Here is a 20,565-nt window from a genome sequence, read left to right as displayed (position 1 = left end):
CGAGTAGCTTCCTCATCATCTTTATTATCATTGTGCAGGGTTCGTACGGGTGCTTGAAATCCTTGAATCCAAAATTCAAGAAAAATGCTTGAATTTTGATGTTGTGTTTTCAATAGGGATGCTCCAGTTGATTGGCCGGAGATCGGTATCGGCCGATAATCACATTTTATAACTCGATCGGTACTCTCTAAACTTGGCCGATCTCACAAACCGATCACAATTTGATGACGTCAAAACGCAAGAAGGTACATGATGCGTGGGGACTTAAATGATTTGGCAGTCATGTCATCGCCGGTGTGGAATTTCTGTTATGTGTCGAGAAACAATGAAAAAAATGAGTTATTTGCTGTGTATGTTTCAAAGAAATCTCACGTGGAGGAGCATTGTCCTCCAGAGAGATCGCTTTTCTGAAGAGTAGGCGCTTCAGTCCACAAAGCGTCGCTCGCTCAGAACGCCCACAGTGACATGCTGGTTATAAATATGTGAAATAAGTTGGGCTGCCCGTGCTCGACTACAGTTTTTTTCTAGTCGACTAGTAGTAGTTCATTTAAGCCATTAGTCTAATCGCTTATTTAGATTAATTTAATTACTTAAATATATATGGGAGAAAATACTAAACCATTATGAGCGTTATCATAATATTGCCTATATTCCGCATACCAAGCGCATCTATAAAGCTTGCCACAAAGAACCGGCAAAAGAAATGTTTATGCAGCATGATACATTTTAATTGTTTATTAATAAACTAGTGTTTTTTGACTGCAAAGATACAGTTGGCGATGTTGACGCCATCTTGGCATGTGAACGCACCTATAGAGAGAAATGCACACTTCATACGGATTAACCTACATAAGCAGAGAGTAGGATACCCCATTTCTTATCGATTTGAATTGTTGTTGTTTTTTAAAGTAGACATTTCAAGCTTTCTATACGTTCTCAGGTCTGTGAGGCAAAGTAGCTTTTCCACTGAGTTTCTGTTCATTTATGAGATGCGCTCCAGTTCACGCATGGGCGCCTCCTTGTCCTATTATATTGTCTGCTATATTTCGCTTCTTATTTATTAAATCCAGCCAATTTGTTGATGAAACATTGATTGAAATTAAGATACAATTTTTTACAAAACAAAACTTATTAAGTGGCCAAAATCATGTCTGACCCACTCCAAATGTCTCCTGATATATTGGGCATCTTATGATCCTATCTTACCCATCTCATGCGGTTCCCTTTTCATATAATCAACATAGATGAAAGTTAAAAAGAAAATTATATTATAAAACAAATATGAAATGCATATTTACGTTTTTAAGTTATATTTAAACGTCAGACCAATCCGCTTTTCTCATTTGTGTGACCTATACATGCATGTGTGCAAATGCCCATCCCTTCTAATGATTTGCATCAAACTACTCCAATTTGTTCTTTCAGGAGTTTAAATGATTTATTTATTTTTTGTGTAATGTAGCCCTTCAGATAAAGAACGATTTGCGCTACGCTGGCCAGAGTAAAAGTAGGCGTACTTTTCATTGTGATATCCGCGCTTGTTTGGATGCCCCGTTTTTATTGGCCGCGCAGGTAATCGTAACAGAGCGAGCGGCAAAAGTTGAACTATAGAGAGCCTAAGTCCCTCCCCTCTGCTTCCGGCTCATGGGACTTTATTTTGGAAAAAATATGTATGGTAGTCAATGGCGAGAGACAACTTATGTCTGAAGTCTGAAGTCTGAACTGTGCCCTGAATTACACATATGATGTTTGTCAATTTAAAAGATAATTATGAAAGTCGAGTAAGTCACAGTTTGTCATAAAACAGAAGAGTAACATTTAGCTTTATGTGAAAATCTCTCAATGAACTACATTTCTCGTCTCGCACTATGTACGTCACCGAGCTCGTATGTGTGCAGTCTGGTGCAAAACACACAGGCATGACGGCGTAACGTTACGATTATAACGTTAGGCTATAGAAGAAATGACAGACGTTAGCTTCAGTAAAGTTAGCTTCATTCATTGAGAGAAAAGGTAAGACGTCACATGCGCGCCTTTTGGGTTTGTAGTCTTTGTAATTACGTATTTTCGCAGTCTTATACCTCAACAGTTTTACATCAAACTGCGACTTTCTTGACTTTAAAATTTATCTTTTAAATTGACAAACATCATATGTGTAATTCAGGGCACAATTCAAACGGGATCCAAATATTTGTTGTCTCTCGCCATTGACTACCATTCGATATTTTTCCGAAAAAGGTCCCATGGTCCACCGGAAGGGGAGGGACTAGGCTCTCTAATTTTTATTTTGACCGCGGCGTACGCTCCAGCTCGCCAATGCTGCGCTCCTCTTTGGTCAAATCGGCAACAAAACGTCCTCGTGCGGCGCAAGCCATTGAAATAAATGGCCATTAGTGACTGAAAGTACTTGGTGTGATAATGTGATGTTAGTATTGCATTTCCGTTATTGCACGTTCATTTGAGGAATATGCAGTGAACAGCCAAAGTTACAGCACAGTAACTGTAACGTTAACTACCCGCAAATTAAAACCTGCAAACGTTATCCCAGTGCATAACAACAATTGTTGATTGCTGAACAGAAATCGTGTCAGATTCATACAAGTTGCCGACTGTGAGGTTGAGGATGGCCTTATGCAATGTTTACAATGCTCTATTCCAGTAGATAAATGTATATGTCTTGGCAATGAAATACTTTTTTTTTTTTATTAATATAGGCTATTTATCAGGCAGGTGCCTGTGCACTGTCAGTCCTCCGGGTTTAAAATTGAATTAAAGTTTGTTGTTGCACTATGTCAGATTTTGTTCAAACCTTGATTCTATATCAAGAATGTGTCCCAAAACCAAGGCCTGTCAAATATTTCAGTTCAAATCCTATGTCTTCATATTTTCAGCCCTTGAAATTTCTTCAGCATTACAGCCTGAACATCATATTATCTGGGAAGCACTATTTGGACATTAATATAATGAAAAGTATTAATCATAAGCATTATCTACTTAGTGATACATTTTGAAAAATAAAACTTGTGATTTGCTTAAATATCTGATCCTTCTGCTATTATCAAACACAATTTTGCCCGTTTATAGCATTATCTCTTTTAATGCGATAAAAACACTAAATAATAATTTTGACTATGCATTGTTATGTAATTTACGGTGGTGTAAGGTGCTGGGAAAAGGTTTAAATTGGACATTGAAAGTGCTTGAAAAGTGCTTGAATTTGACATTTGGAAAAGGTGTACGAACCTTGATTGTGGCTTAGGGTTGGTCATTTTGAAATAGTATGCTGTAGATTGCGGCTTATTTGGTTAGCCGGATAAGTTCCAGGATAAATGTGAGATTTTTCTGTTGTTCAAAGAAAGCTTCAAGTGTATTTAGTTTCATTATCAAAGCAGAAGTTTAACTTTTGACAGTGACACCTGCTTGCTGATAGGCAATTTATTCTCTGAGAAATCCCAGGATTAGGCCAAATTATCCTGGAACTAATCTGGCTAACCAGATTTGAAAGACAGGTTTAAACAATCGGTCTGTCTTTTGCTGAAGGGTTTGTTTCATATGTAGATTGGGAGTAATTTAAAACTATAGTAGTACAGCTCTTTGCCTTAAGGTGTGGTCACATTAGAGAAGTTTCTGCAACATTTATTGTCAACAGTGTAGAGATGAAGCACAGTGTGAACCCTTTGCAAAATCTGCATGGGGATATCTTTCACCCTTAGCACCCACAAACATTTGCAGAACAACGGTAAATGTGACCTTTAGACTTAAAAGTTCAAAAGCACCTTGTGAGGATGGTTACACCAGCATTTCAGCACAACAACTGTGGTTAAAGTGTTTCATTATTCAAGGTTGCCAATTTATAGCAATCACCAAAGAGTTATTATACAGAATAAAAGTCAAGAAAGTACAAAATAAATAAAACCACATTCATTAAAGATAATGCAAAAGACAAAGGTTTGGTATATTTATTGTATTTATGTGAAGTGATTGAAATAAGAAGTTGATCCCGTTTGTGTTTGTGTGTTGCAGGACGGCCGAGGTTTCGGCATTGGTGAGCTTGTGTGGGGAAAGTTACGTGGATTCTCCTGGTGGCCTGGACGGATTGTATCCTGGTTGATGACTGGACGTAGCCGGGCGGCTGAAGGCACCAGATGGGTCATGTGGTTTGGTGACGGCAAGTTTTCTGTGGTAAGTTTGTATTCACTTTTATGGCAGAAGGTGTAAAACAAATAGGGAATAAGGGAATAAGTTTAAAGTTCAGAAACAATGCAAGTTCAAGTTCATGCGAATACATTTTCTTTCTCTGGTACTCAACATTATGCTACCATTGCTGTTGAGAGAGGTTGTTTGGTTTTGTTTCAATATTTTCTGGTAGGTCTGTGTTGAGAAACTGTTGCCTTTGAGTTCCTTCACCAACGCCTTTCACCAGCCAACCTACAATAAACAACCAATGTATAAGAAAGCCATCTTTGAGGTGCTACAGGTAAGAATTCATTTGTGGTACATGTTTAAGTATTTAACAAAGCTCTTTGTCTTTAGTTTTTTGTTCTCTTGTATATTGTATTCCATATTAAAGGGATAGTTCACCCAAAAATGTAAATTCTGTCAGTATTTACTCTCCCTCATGTTGTTCAACCCCGTAAGACCTTCGTTCATCTTCGCAACACGAATTAAGATATTTTTGATTAAATAGAGCTCTGAGAGCTGGATCACTCCTCCATAGGCTTCTAAGGGATTGAAACTTGTTCCCCGAAAAGTTATTAAAGACATCGTTTAGTGTTAATTTTGTCACCTATTTTTAATTTAGTCTTACTCTTAGTCTTTTGCCAAATGTCCTTGTTAGTTTTAGTCATATTTAGTCATTCACATATCTTTTTTTGTTAGACAAGTTTTAGTCGACTAAAAGTCTCGTCATTTTAGTCTAGTTTTAGTCAAAAGAAAACTCAATATATCTTAGTCAAGTTTTAGTCAAAACATTTTAGTCTGTTTTTTAAATAACAAAATTATTTCTGAGATTATTTCTGATAACCATTTCAGTCAAATAGTGTTTCACGCTTCTCAAATATTGGTTAAATGTCATAATTACCTGACAAAATACACTTGTTGAATGATTTTTGTCGAATGCAACATAAGAAATAAAATAAGTATATACCCAGAAAAACTGAAAAGAATAGGCCTACTGTAGGCCTAAAATACTACCTATTTACATTCTAGGTTGGTCTTGAGAAATAACAAACAAATTAGATTTTACAAGGTTTAACAATCAATTTTTCTGCTAGGTAACTGGTTGATTTACAGCGTAGATGTTTTTCCCCGATATTTTTTGTCCGCAGTGCTTCCCGTCAGTTATAAAGACACATGAGTTTGACCACTTATTAAGTTTTGTTTTGTAGAAAGCCTTTCTTTAAAGTGAATTTCGTTTTGTATAAATTGTATCTTCATTTTAATCAATGTTTCATCCACAAATTGCCTGGATTAATAAACAAGAAGCAAATACAGTACACAATATAATCCGGACACAAGGGTGCCGGCGCGTGAACTGGAGCGCGTCTCATAAATGAATCGAAACTCAGCGTATACGCTACTTGCCTCACAGACCTGAGAAGAATATCTATAGAAAAATTATATTCTGAAGCCTGAAATGTCTACTTTTAAACAAAACAATTCGAAACGAAATGAAATGGGCTGCTCTCTGCTTATGTAGGCTAAGTGTGCATTTCTCTCTATAGGCGCGTTCACTACTGCGAAGATGGCGAGTCATCATCGTCAACTTTATCTTTTTAGCCAACATAAAACACTAGTTTATTAATAAACACATCAAATGTTTAATGCGTAATCATTACTTTTGCTGTTTTTTGTGGCAAGCTTTATGCGTGTGTTGAGACGCGGAATAGGCATAGCCTAACGAAAACGCTCATGATGGTTTATCATTCTCTCCCATATATATATTTAAGTAATTAAATCAATATAAGTTTGTGATTAGACTAATGGCTTAAATTAACTACTACTAGTTGACTAGAAAAAAAACCTTTGGTCGTGCACGCCAGCCTATACTTATTTCACATGTTCTAACCAGCCGCGGATCACTGCGGGCGTTCTGAGCGAGAGGCGCGTAATCTTCAGAAATGCGCTCTCCGCTCTATAAATATTACCACTCCGCTCACATGCTCTGGTGTGAGACAATGTGTATCTTCTTCTGTCGTCTGAGAGTTGATTGACAGCTTTTAGAGGCATTATTGGCATGGCCGCCCTCTGGTTACATGAACGTGTCACCGCATCAGAACGGAAAACATGGGGATTTTTTATAGACAACAATTGCACAACCTATTCGATATTCTATAATAAAATAAACTAATCGAATATTCGAAAATCGTGACTCATCCCTAGTAACCGCTGAATATTCTATCTCATGATGAATAAGTAGAGCCGATTGTAGACGAAAATGAAAAGACATTTTATCTTAGTTTTTATTTTATGCAAAACATTTTAGTCTCGTCTTTTTTCGTCAACAATAATGCATGTTAATTTAGTCTTAGTCAGCGTTTTTGGACATTGGTGCAGTCTCGTCTTAGTCATGGAAAAAAAGGTCGTTGACGAACATATTTAGTCTCGTCTCGTCTGACGAAATTAACACTAACATCGTTAAAATAGTCCAAGTGACTACAGTGGCTCAATCTTAAGTTTATCAAGCGACGAGAATACTTTTTGTACGCATAAAAACACAAAAATAACGACTTTATTTCAACTATTCATTTCCTTCTCTGTGGGCCTCGAGTGAGTTCACTAGTGTAACAGCGCAGCGCTTCTGTGTTGTACGTCACACGCATCACACACATGACCAGCGTCGGCCAATAGTGAGCCTACGTGTGACGTAGCACTACGCTATCACACTACGCTAACTGACTAGAGGCCCACAGAGAAGGAAATGAATAGTTGAAATAAAGTCGTTATTTTTGTTTGTTTTTGCGCACAAAAAGTATTCTCGTCGTTTGATAAACTTAAGATTGAGCCACTGTAGTCACTTGGACTATTTTAACGATGTCTTTATTAACTTTTCAGGGCTGGCAAGTGTCAATCCCTTAGAAGCCTATGGAGGAGTGATCCAGCTCTCAGATTTAATCAAAAATATCTTAATTCGTGTTCCGAAGATGAACGAAGGTCTTACGGGGTTGAACAACATGAGGGAGAGTAAATACTGACAGAATTTTCATTTTTGGGTGAACTATCCCTTTAATAGCTCAGATTAGCATAAATCTATCTAAAGAAAACGTTTGAATGCTCTTCCCTGCAGGCAGCCAGCACTAGAGCAGGCAAAACCTTCCTCACATGCCCGGAGAGTGACGATACTGACACTTCTAAGTCAGTAGACATGCAAAACAAACAGATGATTGAATGGGCCATGACGGGATTTCAACCCACGGGACCTAAAGGTTTAGAGCCGCCTGAAGGTAAGACTGATGCGGTTTCTTTTTGATATACATATATCTGCTTGTTTTGCAAAGGAAAATGTCAATGTCATTTTTTCACCCTCATGTGCTGCTATTTGTTTAGTGGGGCACAAAAAGAGAGTTTTGTTTCTTTTTCAGTGGTACACAAACTTTTCTAATTTTCATGCATCTCTATTACAATGACAATTCTTAGTGACAAAATTTGTTACGTTCCAAAATGACAACTGGATCAGTGAATTAATCTTTCATTTGAGCCTGTTCTTCTCATTGAACCAGTTGATGGGATTCACAAACTGAACTGATTTGTTCACAACTCAATCACCTAATAATCGGGGGGGGAAGGTTCACTTGAGGGTAAGGTTATTAGTGATTAATGAATTACATTTCTGCATGTTCCTCCCACAAAGCTCGATATGGCTTCAGAAGGCTTGGACGAAAAGGTTTCTGATCCTTTTTTGGTGTTTTATTTTTAGTGTTGCTGACAGTTGTGATCACTATGAATTGTCATTGAATGGAAAAGACATGCAGATTCTTTAAAATATCACGTTTTGTTAATCACTTTGAATTTTTTTATTTGAAATTTTGCACGTTTCTCCATGCTGTAATAGTTTCAGTGAGTTCATCTTTTCTTCAAAGTTTTTTTTTGTTTTATTTAATATTGTTTTTAACCAAAAATCTGCAATCTGGTGAGATTTCAAATGGTCACAGTTCCTCGGTTCAGTGATTTTTGAGCATTTTGGATTTTAAGTGCTTAAGTTGAAAAATTTAAGATTTTTGAAAAATTTAAGATTTTAAGTTGTTTATCCCTTAAGCCTGTACACATGCCAGTCCTCCATTAAGCTTGTAAGAAAATACTGGTGAAATCTAAACAATCCTGACCTCTGGACATTTACATAGACACACCACATAATCCATTAACGAATAGCCATACATACCATTGTGCCTTTTTCAGAGGAGCGTAACCCCTACAAGGAAGTGTACCCAGAGATGTGGGTGGAGCCGGAGGCAGCGGCCTATACGCCCCCACCAGCAAAAAAGCCCCGCAAGAGCACAGCCACTGAGAAACCCAAGGTCAAAGACATCATCGACGAGCGGACTCGAGGTGAGCTCTCACTGAACGAGGTCAGCGAGTTCAAAGAGTTCCTCACTCGTAAACACACACCCACACAAGCTAAATCAGGATTAGCGCTCTCATCTGCTCAGCCGGCAGAGTAAACATAGGAGGGTGTGTCTGGATCTATGACAGGGGTCTCGGCTAATCCTACAAGTTTAAAGAGACACGTTTTGTATTGAATTATGGCACATGTTCAAACATGGCTTTTGCAGGTAACACTTTTACCGGTATATTATCCTTTTGTTATTGTTATAACAAGAAAATGTATGCCCATGTTTTAAATGGTAAATGGACTGCATTTATATAGCGCTTTCACAGACCCAATGGCCACCAAAGCGCTTTACATATTTGCCTCACATTCACCCATTTAAGGCAGGAAAACCTAGCAGTAGTAATAAAGAGAGGAGCTGTTAAATCAGCATGGAGCTTTATTAACCAATCAAATAGAGGTAAAGTGGAGCAGACTTTCACAATCTCCTTTGTGGGTTACATAAAGCAGTTTCAATCCACTTGGAACAATTCAGTTGTTCATACAAATGTTTTTATTTTTATTTAGTTCTTTTAAGGTGGCATGGTTATATTGTACTTATTAAAATAAGTACTGAGTAATATTAATTAACTACATGTACTTACTATAGAGTTTGGTTTAGGGTTAGTTACTTGCAATTATGCTTATACTACAGGGCTGTTGAATGCTTGATTCTGATTGGTTGAGAACGTTCTAAGGTGAGCAATTATTTTCAGGGAAACGCACGGCTAAAGTAGTTCCAGGCAGGTTTGACCGCATTACAGTTCCATATCACTGCGCGTAGTTAACCGTAATAACGAAAAATAGGATACAATTTATAACAAGGAAAAAACATGCAGCCCCATGCGCTTGATCTGCAATTTTTGATGTCTAACTTCACAATCAATGGACACATGCAGTTTAATTTTAATAAATAAAGTATATTGTCCTATCTATAATTAAATAGAAAATAGAAAATTAAACTGAATATATAAATAAATTGATAGTCCTGCTGCACAGGTTGTCGTAATTATTCCAGAAAATATAACAAATAAATAATTATTGATAGGCCTACTTGTTAAAAGGTCTATGTGTTTCATTTATTAGGCTAGTCTACTGTCAATAATAGAAAAAAAAGAATGAACGAATTAATAAAAAAACGAATTGAATTAATAAATAAATAATAATATTGACGCACATGCTTTTCTGTCTCATTATTGCAACATCTCTCTCTCTCTCTCCCTCTCTCTCTCTCTCTCTCTCTCTCTCTCTCTCTCTCTCTCTCTCTCTCTCGCTCTCTCTCTCTCTCTCTCTCTCTCTCTCTCTCTCTCTCTCGCTCTCTCTCTCTCTCGCTCTGTCCCTCTCTCTCTCTCTCTCTCTCTCGCTCTCTCTCTCTCTCTCTCTCTCGCTCTCTCTGTCTCTCTGTCTCTCTCTCTCTCTCTCTCTCTCCCTCTCTCTCTCTCTCTCTCTCTCGCTCTCTCTCTCTCCCTCTCTCTCTCTCTCTCTCTCTCGCTCTCTCTCTCTCTCTCTCTGTCTCGCTCTCTCTGTCTCTCTCTCTCTCTCTCGCTCTCTCTCTCTCTAATAACTGCATAAATATATGCATATATATTATGCATTTATTATGCATATTACGGTTATAGCATAACTGCTATAAAACCAAACCAATCTCTGTAAAGTTGCTTTGAAACAATCTACATTGTTAAAAGCGCTATATAAATGAGGATGACTTGACTTGACTTAACGCCATAAAGCCGGGGAGCGGGGACACACTTACTCTAAGGCCAGTTATGAATGTAATTTGATATTTATGACTGATCATGCCCAAACGCGTGTTCAGCTCGTTCAGTATGTGTTCACAGTCGGTGTTTAAGACCTGCTACAGTCGATGGAAACAGTCAGTCTTTAAATGTTTCAGCAAGTCATAAGTGTGTGTCCCCAGCATTAGTCTGCTATCAGTGGCTCAAACCTCAGACGTTTTGGAATTAGCAACGGAGGCATGGGATTAGATGCGTTAGAAATTAGTCCTACATACAAGAGGGTTTTAATGACAAAAACTTGATAAAAGTTTTGAAATGCATCATCTGAACAATGTATCGAGGTGTGGTAACTGTAGTATAAGCGGAATAATTGACTTCAGGCCGTTGAATTATTAGAAAAGTAATGCACACCAGAGGTGTAACGGCCACTCCGTTTCGCGCTGTCACCGCATTACCACCTCGGATGTGCATTATTTTTCTAATAATTCAACGGCCTGTCGTCAATTATTCCTTAGATAATGTTCTGTTATTACTATAGTAAGTAGTACATGTAGTAACATGTAGCTATGTCCCCTTAAAATAAAGTGTTACAAAATATTACACTTCACATTTATTAAAAAACAAAAAAGTGGTGCATTAAAAACAAAAATATATAATTAATATAATACAAAATATAATATAATATACAGTACTGTCCAAAAAGTGTATAAAGTTTAAAATAAAAGTATTACTCTCAAATAATAATAATATTAATTGCTGACCCAAACATTTGGAACAGTAGAAAACAAATGCTTCATTAATTAATTAATGAAGTAATTCATTCTTTCATTCACTCGCAGCACTCTTGCTGCTTTGGAATGCTTGATTCTACCTTGCATGGGCAAAACTTTTGAACTAGTGTGAAAACTAATATGATGAACTAGTATGTTCCCTTTCAAGGGAACTCGCACTCCGTCAATTGACGCTAAAGGAACGCTTCGTGTGATGACATCTTGAAGCGCATGTAAAATCATTCCAATGGTGTGACGGAATCTCAGAGGCAGATGACGTCATGAACCAGGAAACTATAAAGCCAGCCCAAAACCAGAGCCGCGCTAGCTTCTGTGTCTTCAGTAGCGCTCATTGTAAACTGCCCTTGTCTATTTGGTGTTGTTTTGTCTTTGTATTCAATATATATATATATATATGGCGAGCAAGCAGCAGTTCGGGATGTGTGTGCACCCCTGCCTGTGTTATTTAATGGTGGGGTGGGGACATACACATTCTTTGTGTAGCTTGTTTGGGTGATAAGCTTGCACAGTCGGCGCTCGAGGGTGCTGTTCGATGGCAGCAGCATCCGACTTGATACCTTTTGGACTGTTGTACATGAGACCCCTGCAGTGGTGGCTCAGGACCAAAGGGTTTTCCCCGAGGGGCAACCCCTTTCGCATGATCAGGGTTAGGCGATGCTTACGTGTCCTGGTTATACCCTTGTCCCAAGGTCCTGTGTTGGGAGCTTCTTGTCGTTGCAAGATGCTAACGACAGATGCCTCTCTTAATGGCTGGGGAGCGATCCTAGAAGGACGCTCGACTCAGGGTCCATTGAGGGACCACCATCTCTCATGGCACATCAACCGTCTGGAGATGTTGACTGTATTTCTTGCTCTAAAGAATTTCCTCGCCGATCTCAGGGGCCATCATGTGCTTGTCCGCACAGACAACACATCGGTGGTCGCCTATAACTCACCAGGGATTTTTGCGCTCGCGTCCACTCTGCAAACTGGCGCACCAAATGCTCCTGTGGTCTGTGGCTTACATCCCTGGGGCCCAGAATATAGGAGCAGACATCCTGTAGAGACAGGGAATGAGGCCCGGGGAGGGGTGGTGGATGCGACAGTACAGACGTGGCCGAGGCTACATTTGTATGCATTTCCCCTGATCGCTCTGCTCCCGGAAGTTCTGGAAAGAGTTTGCAGGGACCAGGTTCACCTACTTCTTATAGCCCCGCAGTGGCTGGGCCGAGTATGGTTCCCCGATCTAGTGTTTCTCCTCGACGGGCCTCCACTGAAGTTACCCGTCAGGAGGGACCTTCTGTCCCAAGCAGGGGGCTCGATTGTTTACCCCCGTCCAGAACTGTGGAACCTGTGGGCTTGGCCTCTGAGGGGGCCACTGGAGGAGGCCCCCTCCCTTCGAGCCACTGGAGGAGGTTCAGGCTAAGTTCCTGACCATAAAAGCTTTGTGCACCTGGCATGGTTAAAGCGTTCCTTCATCCTAGACCAGTTTATGTTCCAAAGGTCCCCAATAATGTGGCCAGATCTATCGTGCTGCAGGCCTTTTGTCATCCTCCCTTCCAGAACTCAGACCAGGAAAAGAATAATCTGCTATGCCCAGTCAGGGCGCTAGATCCATATGTCCACAGAGCTGCCCTGTGCGTAAATCTGAACAGTTGTTCGTATGTTTTGGGCCCCCTAACAAAGGGTCGCCTGCATCTAAGCAGAGAATGAGCAAGTGGCTGGTTGAGGCTATCTCACTTGCTTATGAATCGGTCGGACAGCCTTCACCTATGGCTGTCTGTTCGCATTCTACTAGGAGTATGGTGGCCTTTGAACTTGGACTCTACACCAGGTTCCCAGGTGCTCTCATCGTAGTGCTGCTCCTCACGATTTCACACTGGACAGACAGGTTGGTATAGACGTTCCCTTAGCGTCGATCAACACCGCGCGAGTTACCTTGAAAGGGAAAGCCTCGGTTACAACTGTAACCTTGGTTCCCTGAAGAGGTAATGAGATGCTGCGTCACCTTGCCATATCTCCTACGTGCCTGATAGGGACTACTTCAGACTTTTATGAAGCTAGCGCAGCTCTGTTTTGGGCAGGATTTATAGTTTCCTGGTTCATGATGTCACCCGCCTCTGACGTTCCGTCATACCATTGGACTGATTTTACATGTGCTTAAAGACGTCATCACGCGCAGCGTTCCCTTTGCGTCAATCGATGCAGCGTCTCGTTCCCTCTTCAGGGAACCGAGATTACAGTCGTAACCGAGGCATTTTGAGATTAACATTAGTTTGCAACTGAAATAATTGACTCCAAACCTTGCATTCATATTTTATTCAGTTTAACGTTCAAGATTTTCAATAATTCAGCTGTCTGTCATCAATTATTTCTGACATATTTAATATGTAGTACCACTACAATTAGCAACATTATTTCAGTTCATAAAATTCCTGGCATGCTAGTAAAACATTGTTTTGAATATTACATAATTGTCAAAGTGATGTAAATGTAAACCACTAGAATTTCCATTAAACAAGAAGTCCAGTTGAAATGAGCCAAATGTCTGAAACACTGGGAAGTTTTCCAATATTTAAATGTCTTTTTTATTGTCTGTTGTTTTTCAGAGAGGCTTGTATTCGAAGTTCGTCAAAAATGTAGAAACATTGAAGGCATGTATTACACATACACATTGAGATGTGTTCCATTGCTGACTTTCAGTGTTAGTCTCTGGTAAAATCTCTCTCTCTCTTTGAACACTTCCAGACATCTGCATGTCCTGTGGCAGCCTTAATGTTTCCCTGGAGCACCCACTCTTCATTGGCGGAATGTGCCAAAGCTGTAAGGTAAAAGCCAGTAAATTCCTGCTTCCTACTTCCTAAAGCACTGCTTTCTTTGCCCACTTGTAATTTTGTCTTGTCCATTTACATTATTGGCAGATGCTTTTTTTGTCAGTGACTTCAAACAAATGTCACATACTGGATGCTGTATGCGATCATTTGCAGGGATATAAAGGCAAAGCAATGTGCCAGTAGGGTAGATTAAAATCAAATACTAAGACAAAGCGAGTCAACAAACTAGGTATCACACATACAGTAAAATAAATATTTTTGTCGGAATTGATTGTGTTTAGTATTCAAATTCAGGCAATATTAGTGACTTTTTAATAACTATTTTTATTTTTAAATTAGTACTTTTTGTATTTTATAATTTATATATTGTATGCTTAATTGTGGACACTTGTTTACACCCATTTTTTTAAATAGTACTTTTTTAGATTCAATTTAGTCATTAAGTAGTACTATCTTACACTTTTTTCTTCAACAGAAATCTAAATGAATAGTTTCATATTTTATACTGTACATTATAATGTTGTGATCCCTTAGTGTTCTTATTTATTTAGAGAATAGTTTAGATTTTGAATATCAACCATTTAACACTTAGACATCATTTTAATACTAGCCAGAATTGTAATGGTAAAATATGAAATAACTGAGATTAAATATTTTAATGTGTTGATCTAGCAAGTATATCGTATAGATTTCAGTTTTAAACAAATGAAACACAATCAAAAATAAACAACAAATTGCCACAAAACTGCCACAATAATTCCATGTTTTTAGTCAACCATGTGTATTTTCTATACAAACTAATTCATATTTGATGTGTTTGTCCTTTCATAGAACTGCTTCCTAGAATGTGCGTATCAATACGATGACGATGGCTACCAGTCGTATTGTACTATCTGTTGTGGGGGGAGGGAAGTGCTCATGTGTGGAAACAATAACTGTTGCAGGTGAGATGAGATGAGATGAGATGAGGTAATATTTACATTTTGTACTTCAATCCTGCATCAATCCCATTGGTGTCTCCATTGTTTTTTGGGTCTCTTGCAGGTGTTTCTGTGTTGAATGTGTGGATCTGTTGGTGGGGCCCGGCGCGGCGCAGACAGCTATTAAAGAAGATCCGTGGAATTGCTATATGTGTGGGCCGAAGGCTCAGTATGGGCTGTTGGAGCGCCGGGCAGACTGGACTTGCAGACTGCAGCACTTCTTTGCCAACAATCATGACCAGGACTTTGTAAGTGACATATGTCGGCTGAAGACTGCAAGAGTAAACTCTCCCTGTTGCTAAGCTCCACCTTAAAATCGTCATTAACCAATTCTAAAAATTTATGAAATGGTAAAAAGGTTCAAGACTGTGAACCTAATGGCTTTAGTAAGGGAAAGAACTACAATCCCATGAAGCATTGCGAACAGCATAATCGAATTACAAACTATAGAGAAACTTTGAAAAGTTTTGAATTTGAAAAGAAAGAGAACAGAGTTTGAATATAAAGTTTAAAAGGACAGCATTTATTTGAACTGTATTTTTTGTAACATTGTGCACATATTCATTGTCACTTTTGATCAATTTATTGCATTCTTGCAAACATGTATGCCCAGTTTTCCTCTATACCCACTAATTCATATTTTATGTGTTTTCCCTTTTTTACATTTTGAATAAGATTCCCAGGCCTATAAAAGTAATGGGAATTTCTGTAGTGAATATAGATTATTCTAGTTAGAGTATGTTCTAGTGATGTAGTACTCGAGACCGATTTCTGCTTTCTCGGACTCGACCCTTCAAAGACTCGGTCTCGACTCGGACTCGGCATAGGCGGTCTCGTCCCCATCACTTTCCCGGTGAGAGGGTTCAACACCCGCACTTTTTCTGCAGTTTTTCACAAACGCCTTACTACAGTCGCACTCGTTCAATCGTTTCTCTGGCCGCTCTGTGTCTGCGCTCGCTGCGTCTCCTGTCCCCATTCCTCTCAAAGATGACACCGGCTTTGAGTGTGACCGGCTGATGATTGGCTGTTCTGCCTTAAGTCCCGCCTCTATTGGTGTGTTAGATTCAGGGGTGGTAAAAGTACTCAAAAATTATACTCGAGTAAAAGTATATATACCTAAATAAAAAATGACTCCAGTAAAAGTAGAAACTCCTCCATTCAAACATCACTTGAGTAAAAGTACAAAAGTATCCGATTTAAAACGTACTTAAGTACCGAAAGTAAAAAGTAAATATTCAAACTGTAAATATTAATAATTAAACAGATCAATTGTTTTGGGAGTGATATGCAATGTTTTAATTGAACAAATTATCAGATACTGCAATTAAGAATTTGTTAGATTTGCAATCATAAGAGACAATGAAGCACCTTGCATCAATTCTAAACAATTAAGTTCATTAAGTTTAGTGACAGCATATTATGGTGCAATGACTGGTAGGCCATTCTTTGATACAAATTCTACAATTTCAATTCAATTATTGTGGTTTGATTCCGATCTTGATTCAATATAGATTCATTTTGATAAATATTTGGTACAGTAGATACATGTTAATTTTTAAATTAAGAAAATCTCACCTAATTCTGTAAACATAGGCTACAGAGAGCCCTGTCAGCTGGTATTATTAAATGTTAAAAATACATGTGATTTTTATTATAATAACAACTTTATAATATTTTAATGATATAAGTAAAAAATATAATAAATATATAGTGCACATATTTAGCAAAATACTAATTTATACTAATAATAATTTATATTATAAAATACTAATTTTTCTAGCAAACTAACGTGCTATGGTCATTAAATGTTTTTTGTTTTTTTTCTGAGGTAGCTTAAATGTAACGTTATGTGACATATTGTTCTCCAGCTGTTTTACTGACCTCTTTCTGCGGTTGAAAAACACTGATTTATTGATATTATGTATAAGGTATATACATTTCGGTAAGTTGTACTGTATCTTTCAACATAGGCTACCTATTATTGTTCATTTGTGTTTATTTACAATTAACTAGAGAAGTAAAGAGATTAACGGCACCCCATATAGCAGGCCCTAGCTATCTGTCACGTCACATTTAAAAGCTCCAAAACGGTATTTATTGTTTGAATTTCGTCATAAAATTTACAGAATCTGAGAGCTGAGAATTTATTTAATATCAAAAGTAACCCACTCTGTCCTGTCTGTCGGTGTCATGTCCTCTTTGCTTCGCGATTTTCCTCTGCGTGAGAAAATGGATGTGTCGTGAGAGCGTGTGGAAAGTGTCGATTGCGTGAGTCTGAATGAGTGAGAGTTGGCAGCTCTGCAATAGACATGTTCCATAACATTAGCTGTATCAAACAGAAGATGTGCAAGATACACTGTAAGCGGGAATCTCTGGGTCATTGCTGGCCAGAGCTGCACCTTCACCTGTTTCTGCGGTCATCTTCCACAATGGCGAACTGACTGCTATGCGAGCGAATGCTGGCAAAGAGCTCGTGCGTTCTTTTTTTCAAAATAAAACCAAGTTTTTAATTGGTTTGGAAAGCCAGTGTAATAAATACTTGGAGCAGGCATGGGGAAATGTAACGGAGTAAAAAGTAAACTTTGTCTTTAATATTGTAGTGGAGTAAGAGTAAAAGTAGATGCAAATAAAACATACTCAAGTAAAGTACAGATCCCCGAAAAAAATACTTAAGTAAAGTAACGAAGTATTTTTACTTCGTTACTTACCACCCCTGGTTAGATTTATCGGTCAGCTCGTGCTGAGGAGGCGGGAACTTATGGTTATTTACATCTCCCTTTTCCAGATACTTTGAATGAGTGTTTATGCTTTCAAGGTTTTTAAATAAGCTTGATATGTGTTTAGGAAGATGTTATGTTTATGTTTTGTTGACATGTCAAGTGTTTTCAGTATTATATTTAGTTTTTTAGACTAAACCGCACAAGACTTCTGTTTCTGTTTGTGCTGCGTGATTTAAAGAAAAGTGTGCACTTTGCTCACACTTTTCTCCAAAATAAAAGCTCAAGGGTTTATTTCTTACAAGTGAAGAAATTAGGACGAAAGTATTGTAATTTTCCTATTCTATAGCGTAATATAAAATATACTTTTGAAATATTCATTTTCATTTATACAGTAGCATACATTTATAGGCTATATGGATTTTCCATCATAGGAATAATTATATAAATCATTATATTATTATAATAAATGTTTGGCATTCTAAAACACCAGTGATAATGTAATGTAGACTGAGACTCTATATCATAACTAAAAAGATGTTTGAGCCCTCTTTAGGTACAAGTCAATCTTTGTTCAATGTGCACAGGTCATGGGTCGAACCCGGTTGAAGCTCTTAATTTTGAGCTCTCAAAGTGCATCAGATTGAGAGTTTAACCTTAAAATGCACAAAATAAATTTGCGGGGGAGCATGCCCCCGGACCCCCCATAAAGGGACAGAGGTCCACACAACATAGTTTTACAAAATCCAGTGGGAAAGAACGATCATTTATAAATTGTACCCCAGCATATACCACAAAGTTCCTTTTAAGCTTTTTAGTCATTAATAGCTGTTAATGCCAACATTTAAATGTCCCATCCATCCCCCGCACTTTTGAAAAGCTTGCTACGCCCCTGGTCCATATTAAGACGTTAAGACTGCTCCTCTAAACAATTCCCAATCTAGCTTAGTCTGTAGGCCTAACTGTTGATTATTAACTGGGGTGATATTAGATCATGAATATCAAAACTGACATGGACATTGGACTTGCTTCCTCAAAGACTCGGTCTCGACTTGGACTCGGCCCTTCAAAGACTCGGTCTCGACTCGGACTCGGCATAGGCGGTCTCGTCCCCATCCCTAGTATGTTCAGCTGTAGAAATTATAATTTCAAAAAATTAATCTTTTTCAGTGCAGACTCTATAAAAATTATTTTTGAAAAGGCCTATCCATTAATAATGAAAGTCATGGAAAATCATGGAAATGTGAATCATGAACAGTAACCAATGGTTAATGGAAAAACTTTTTGGAATCACATTGTGAAATCTTGCTATATGCCTAAAGATTCCCAACCCTAATAAATATTTTCTTATTTACATTATAGCTATAAATCTTACACTTCTTCAATTTTAGCGTTGTTTGAGCAGCTGTGACAATTTTAATCAAAATTGAGTGTGATTTACAGTATAAACGTGAATGGTTTGAGAGTTTTATGATGTAATTATACAACTCCTAAACCATTTGCTTTCCAGACCATGTGAAAGAGCAGCTTGGATATTGGCCAGTGTGCTGGAAGAGCAGCCAGAGAGTGTTACAGTCACAGTGCATTGTGCATTGAGTACACATCTTAACATCATAGAGTTTTAGCTTACACACCCCACTCTTTAAAAGGGTTACAGCACAGGTTAGCGAGCGGTTGCTATTGTTATTGAATACTACAATGTTTAACAAAGACCAAAGATAAGCAGCCACACTTAATCACAAGAAAATGCTTAATGAAACTGGCCGGTGGTACTGCGGTTAGTGTACAGGTGCTCTACAATAACCCCTTGTTACTGGACTGGTTTAACGTAAAGGCCTCTTTGTTGGATACAGACAGTATGTACAGACAGACGCTCTTTCATTACCAGAGCAGTGTGATTTAAAGGTCTCTCTCTCTCTGTCCTTCTTGTCTGTCTCTCATTCACACGCCCCCCTCCCCCCTCCTTTATTTCATCTTCTTGTCTTTCAGGAACCACCAAAGCTCTACCCTTCGGTTTTGGCAGAGAACAGAAAACCGATTCGTGTCCTGTCACTTTTTGATGGGATCGCAACAGGTTAGTGAAGAATGCCCGCCCTTCCTTTCATCCTCTCAGCAGAAAATAGTGCTGATCACATTACACTCATCCTGGCTTTTAAAGTGGACTTAGCTCAACTGTTATACTGGCCGCACATCGATACTGCTGTATTGCTTATGTTCGAATGTGTGATTTTTACTATGAGGATTAACGGAAGAGTTTGACCCTAGATCAGGGATAGGTGCCGCTGTCTTGCAGAGTTTAGATCCAACCCTGAAAAAAACTCACCTGCCTGTAGCCTTAATAATCCTGCAAACTTTGATTAGCTTGTTCGGGTATTTTGAATAGGGTTGGAGCTAGGGGTGTAACAATACACAAAACTGACGGTTTGGTTCTTCCCATGGTTTTGACGTCTCGGTTCGGATCGGTTCGGTGGGGTTTAGAAAGGTTTTTTTTATTTTGTTTAATTGTGTCTTTGTCTTTAAATTGATTAAATTATAATTAAACGTTTCGCAAGGATAAAAAAAAAAGAAATGCTAATGCTGTAAACTAAGGAGCCTGCACATGACTATAAGATTACAGAGCCTAGACTTTTAGCCTAACTTCAGATGCTATTTATTTTTTTAGATATAACAATCAACACCCAACACATTGTATGAAAACATGTAAACTGAACATAAGGCAGTTTTTGCATTAACTTGTGTTTTTACTCTAAATTCGTTATTGAAATAAAATGTACACAGTTGCTGTCATTTTCATGAAAGATATTTTAAACATACATTACATAATCAAGATATTATTAACAGGTTAAAGCTGCAGTAGGGAGTTTTGAGAAAATGTTGACTTAGCCTGAAAATTTGAACAAGCACAACTTACAGGTCCAACCCCCTTGCTCTCTGCTACGCTACA

At 38.3% G+C, this 20,565-nt stretch overlaps 1 protein-coding gene across 9 annotated transcripts in view; it reads left to right on the top strand.

Moving 5' to 3' along the window:
* The window catches only part of dnmt3ab (DNA (cytosine-5-)-methyltransferase 3 alpha b), a 68,290-nt gene that overhangs the window by 34,336 nt on the left and 13,389 nt on the right, over positions 1-20,565 (top strand). For all 9 annotated transcript variants that reach the window (XM_077240074.1, XM_077240070.1, XM_077240075.1 and 6 more), the window contains 9 exons: positions 4,024-4,182; positions 4,370-4,477; positions 7,286-7,442; positions 8,395-8,544; positions 13,700-13,744; positions 13,839-13,918; positions 14,756-14,868; positions 14,969-15,152; positions 19,611-19,695. In XM_077240074.1, the coding sequence (XP_077096189.1) occupies positions 4,024-4,182; positions 4,370-4,477; positions 7,286-7,442; positions 8,395-8,544; positions 13,700-13,744; positions 13,839-13,918; positions 14,756-14,868; positions 14,969-15,152; positions 19,611-19,695 (1,081 nt within the window). The remainder of the gene's footprint in view (positions 1-4,023; positions 4,183-4,369; positions 4,478-7,285; positions 7,443-8,394; positions 8,545-13,699; positions 13,745-13,838; positions 13,919-14,755; positions 14,869-14,968; positions 15,153-19,610; positions 19,696-20,565) is intronic.

The sequence above is a fragment of the Siphateles boraxobius genome, unplaced genomic scaffold (genome assembly GCF_051911475.1).
Source record: "Siphateles boraxobius isolate OS27281-9 unplaced genomic scaffold, OSU_SipBor_1 22, whole genome shotgun sequence".
Lineage (NCBI taxonomy): Eukaryota > Metazoa > Chordata > Actinopteri > Cypriniformes > Leuciscidae > Siphateles > Siphateles boraxobius.
This window is presented reverse-complemented; position numbering and strand designations above follow the sequence as displayed.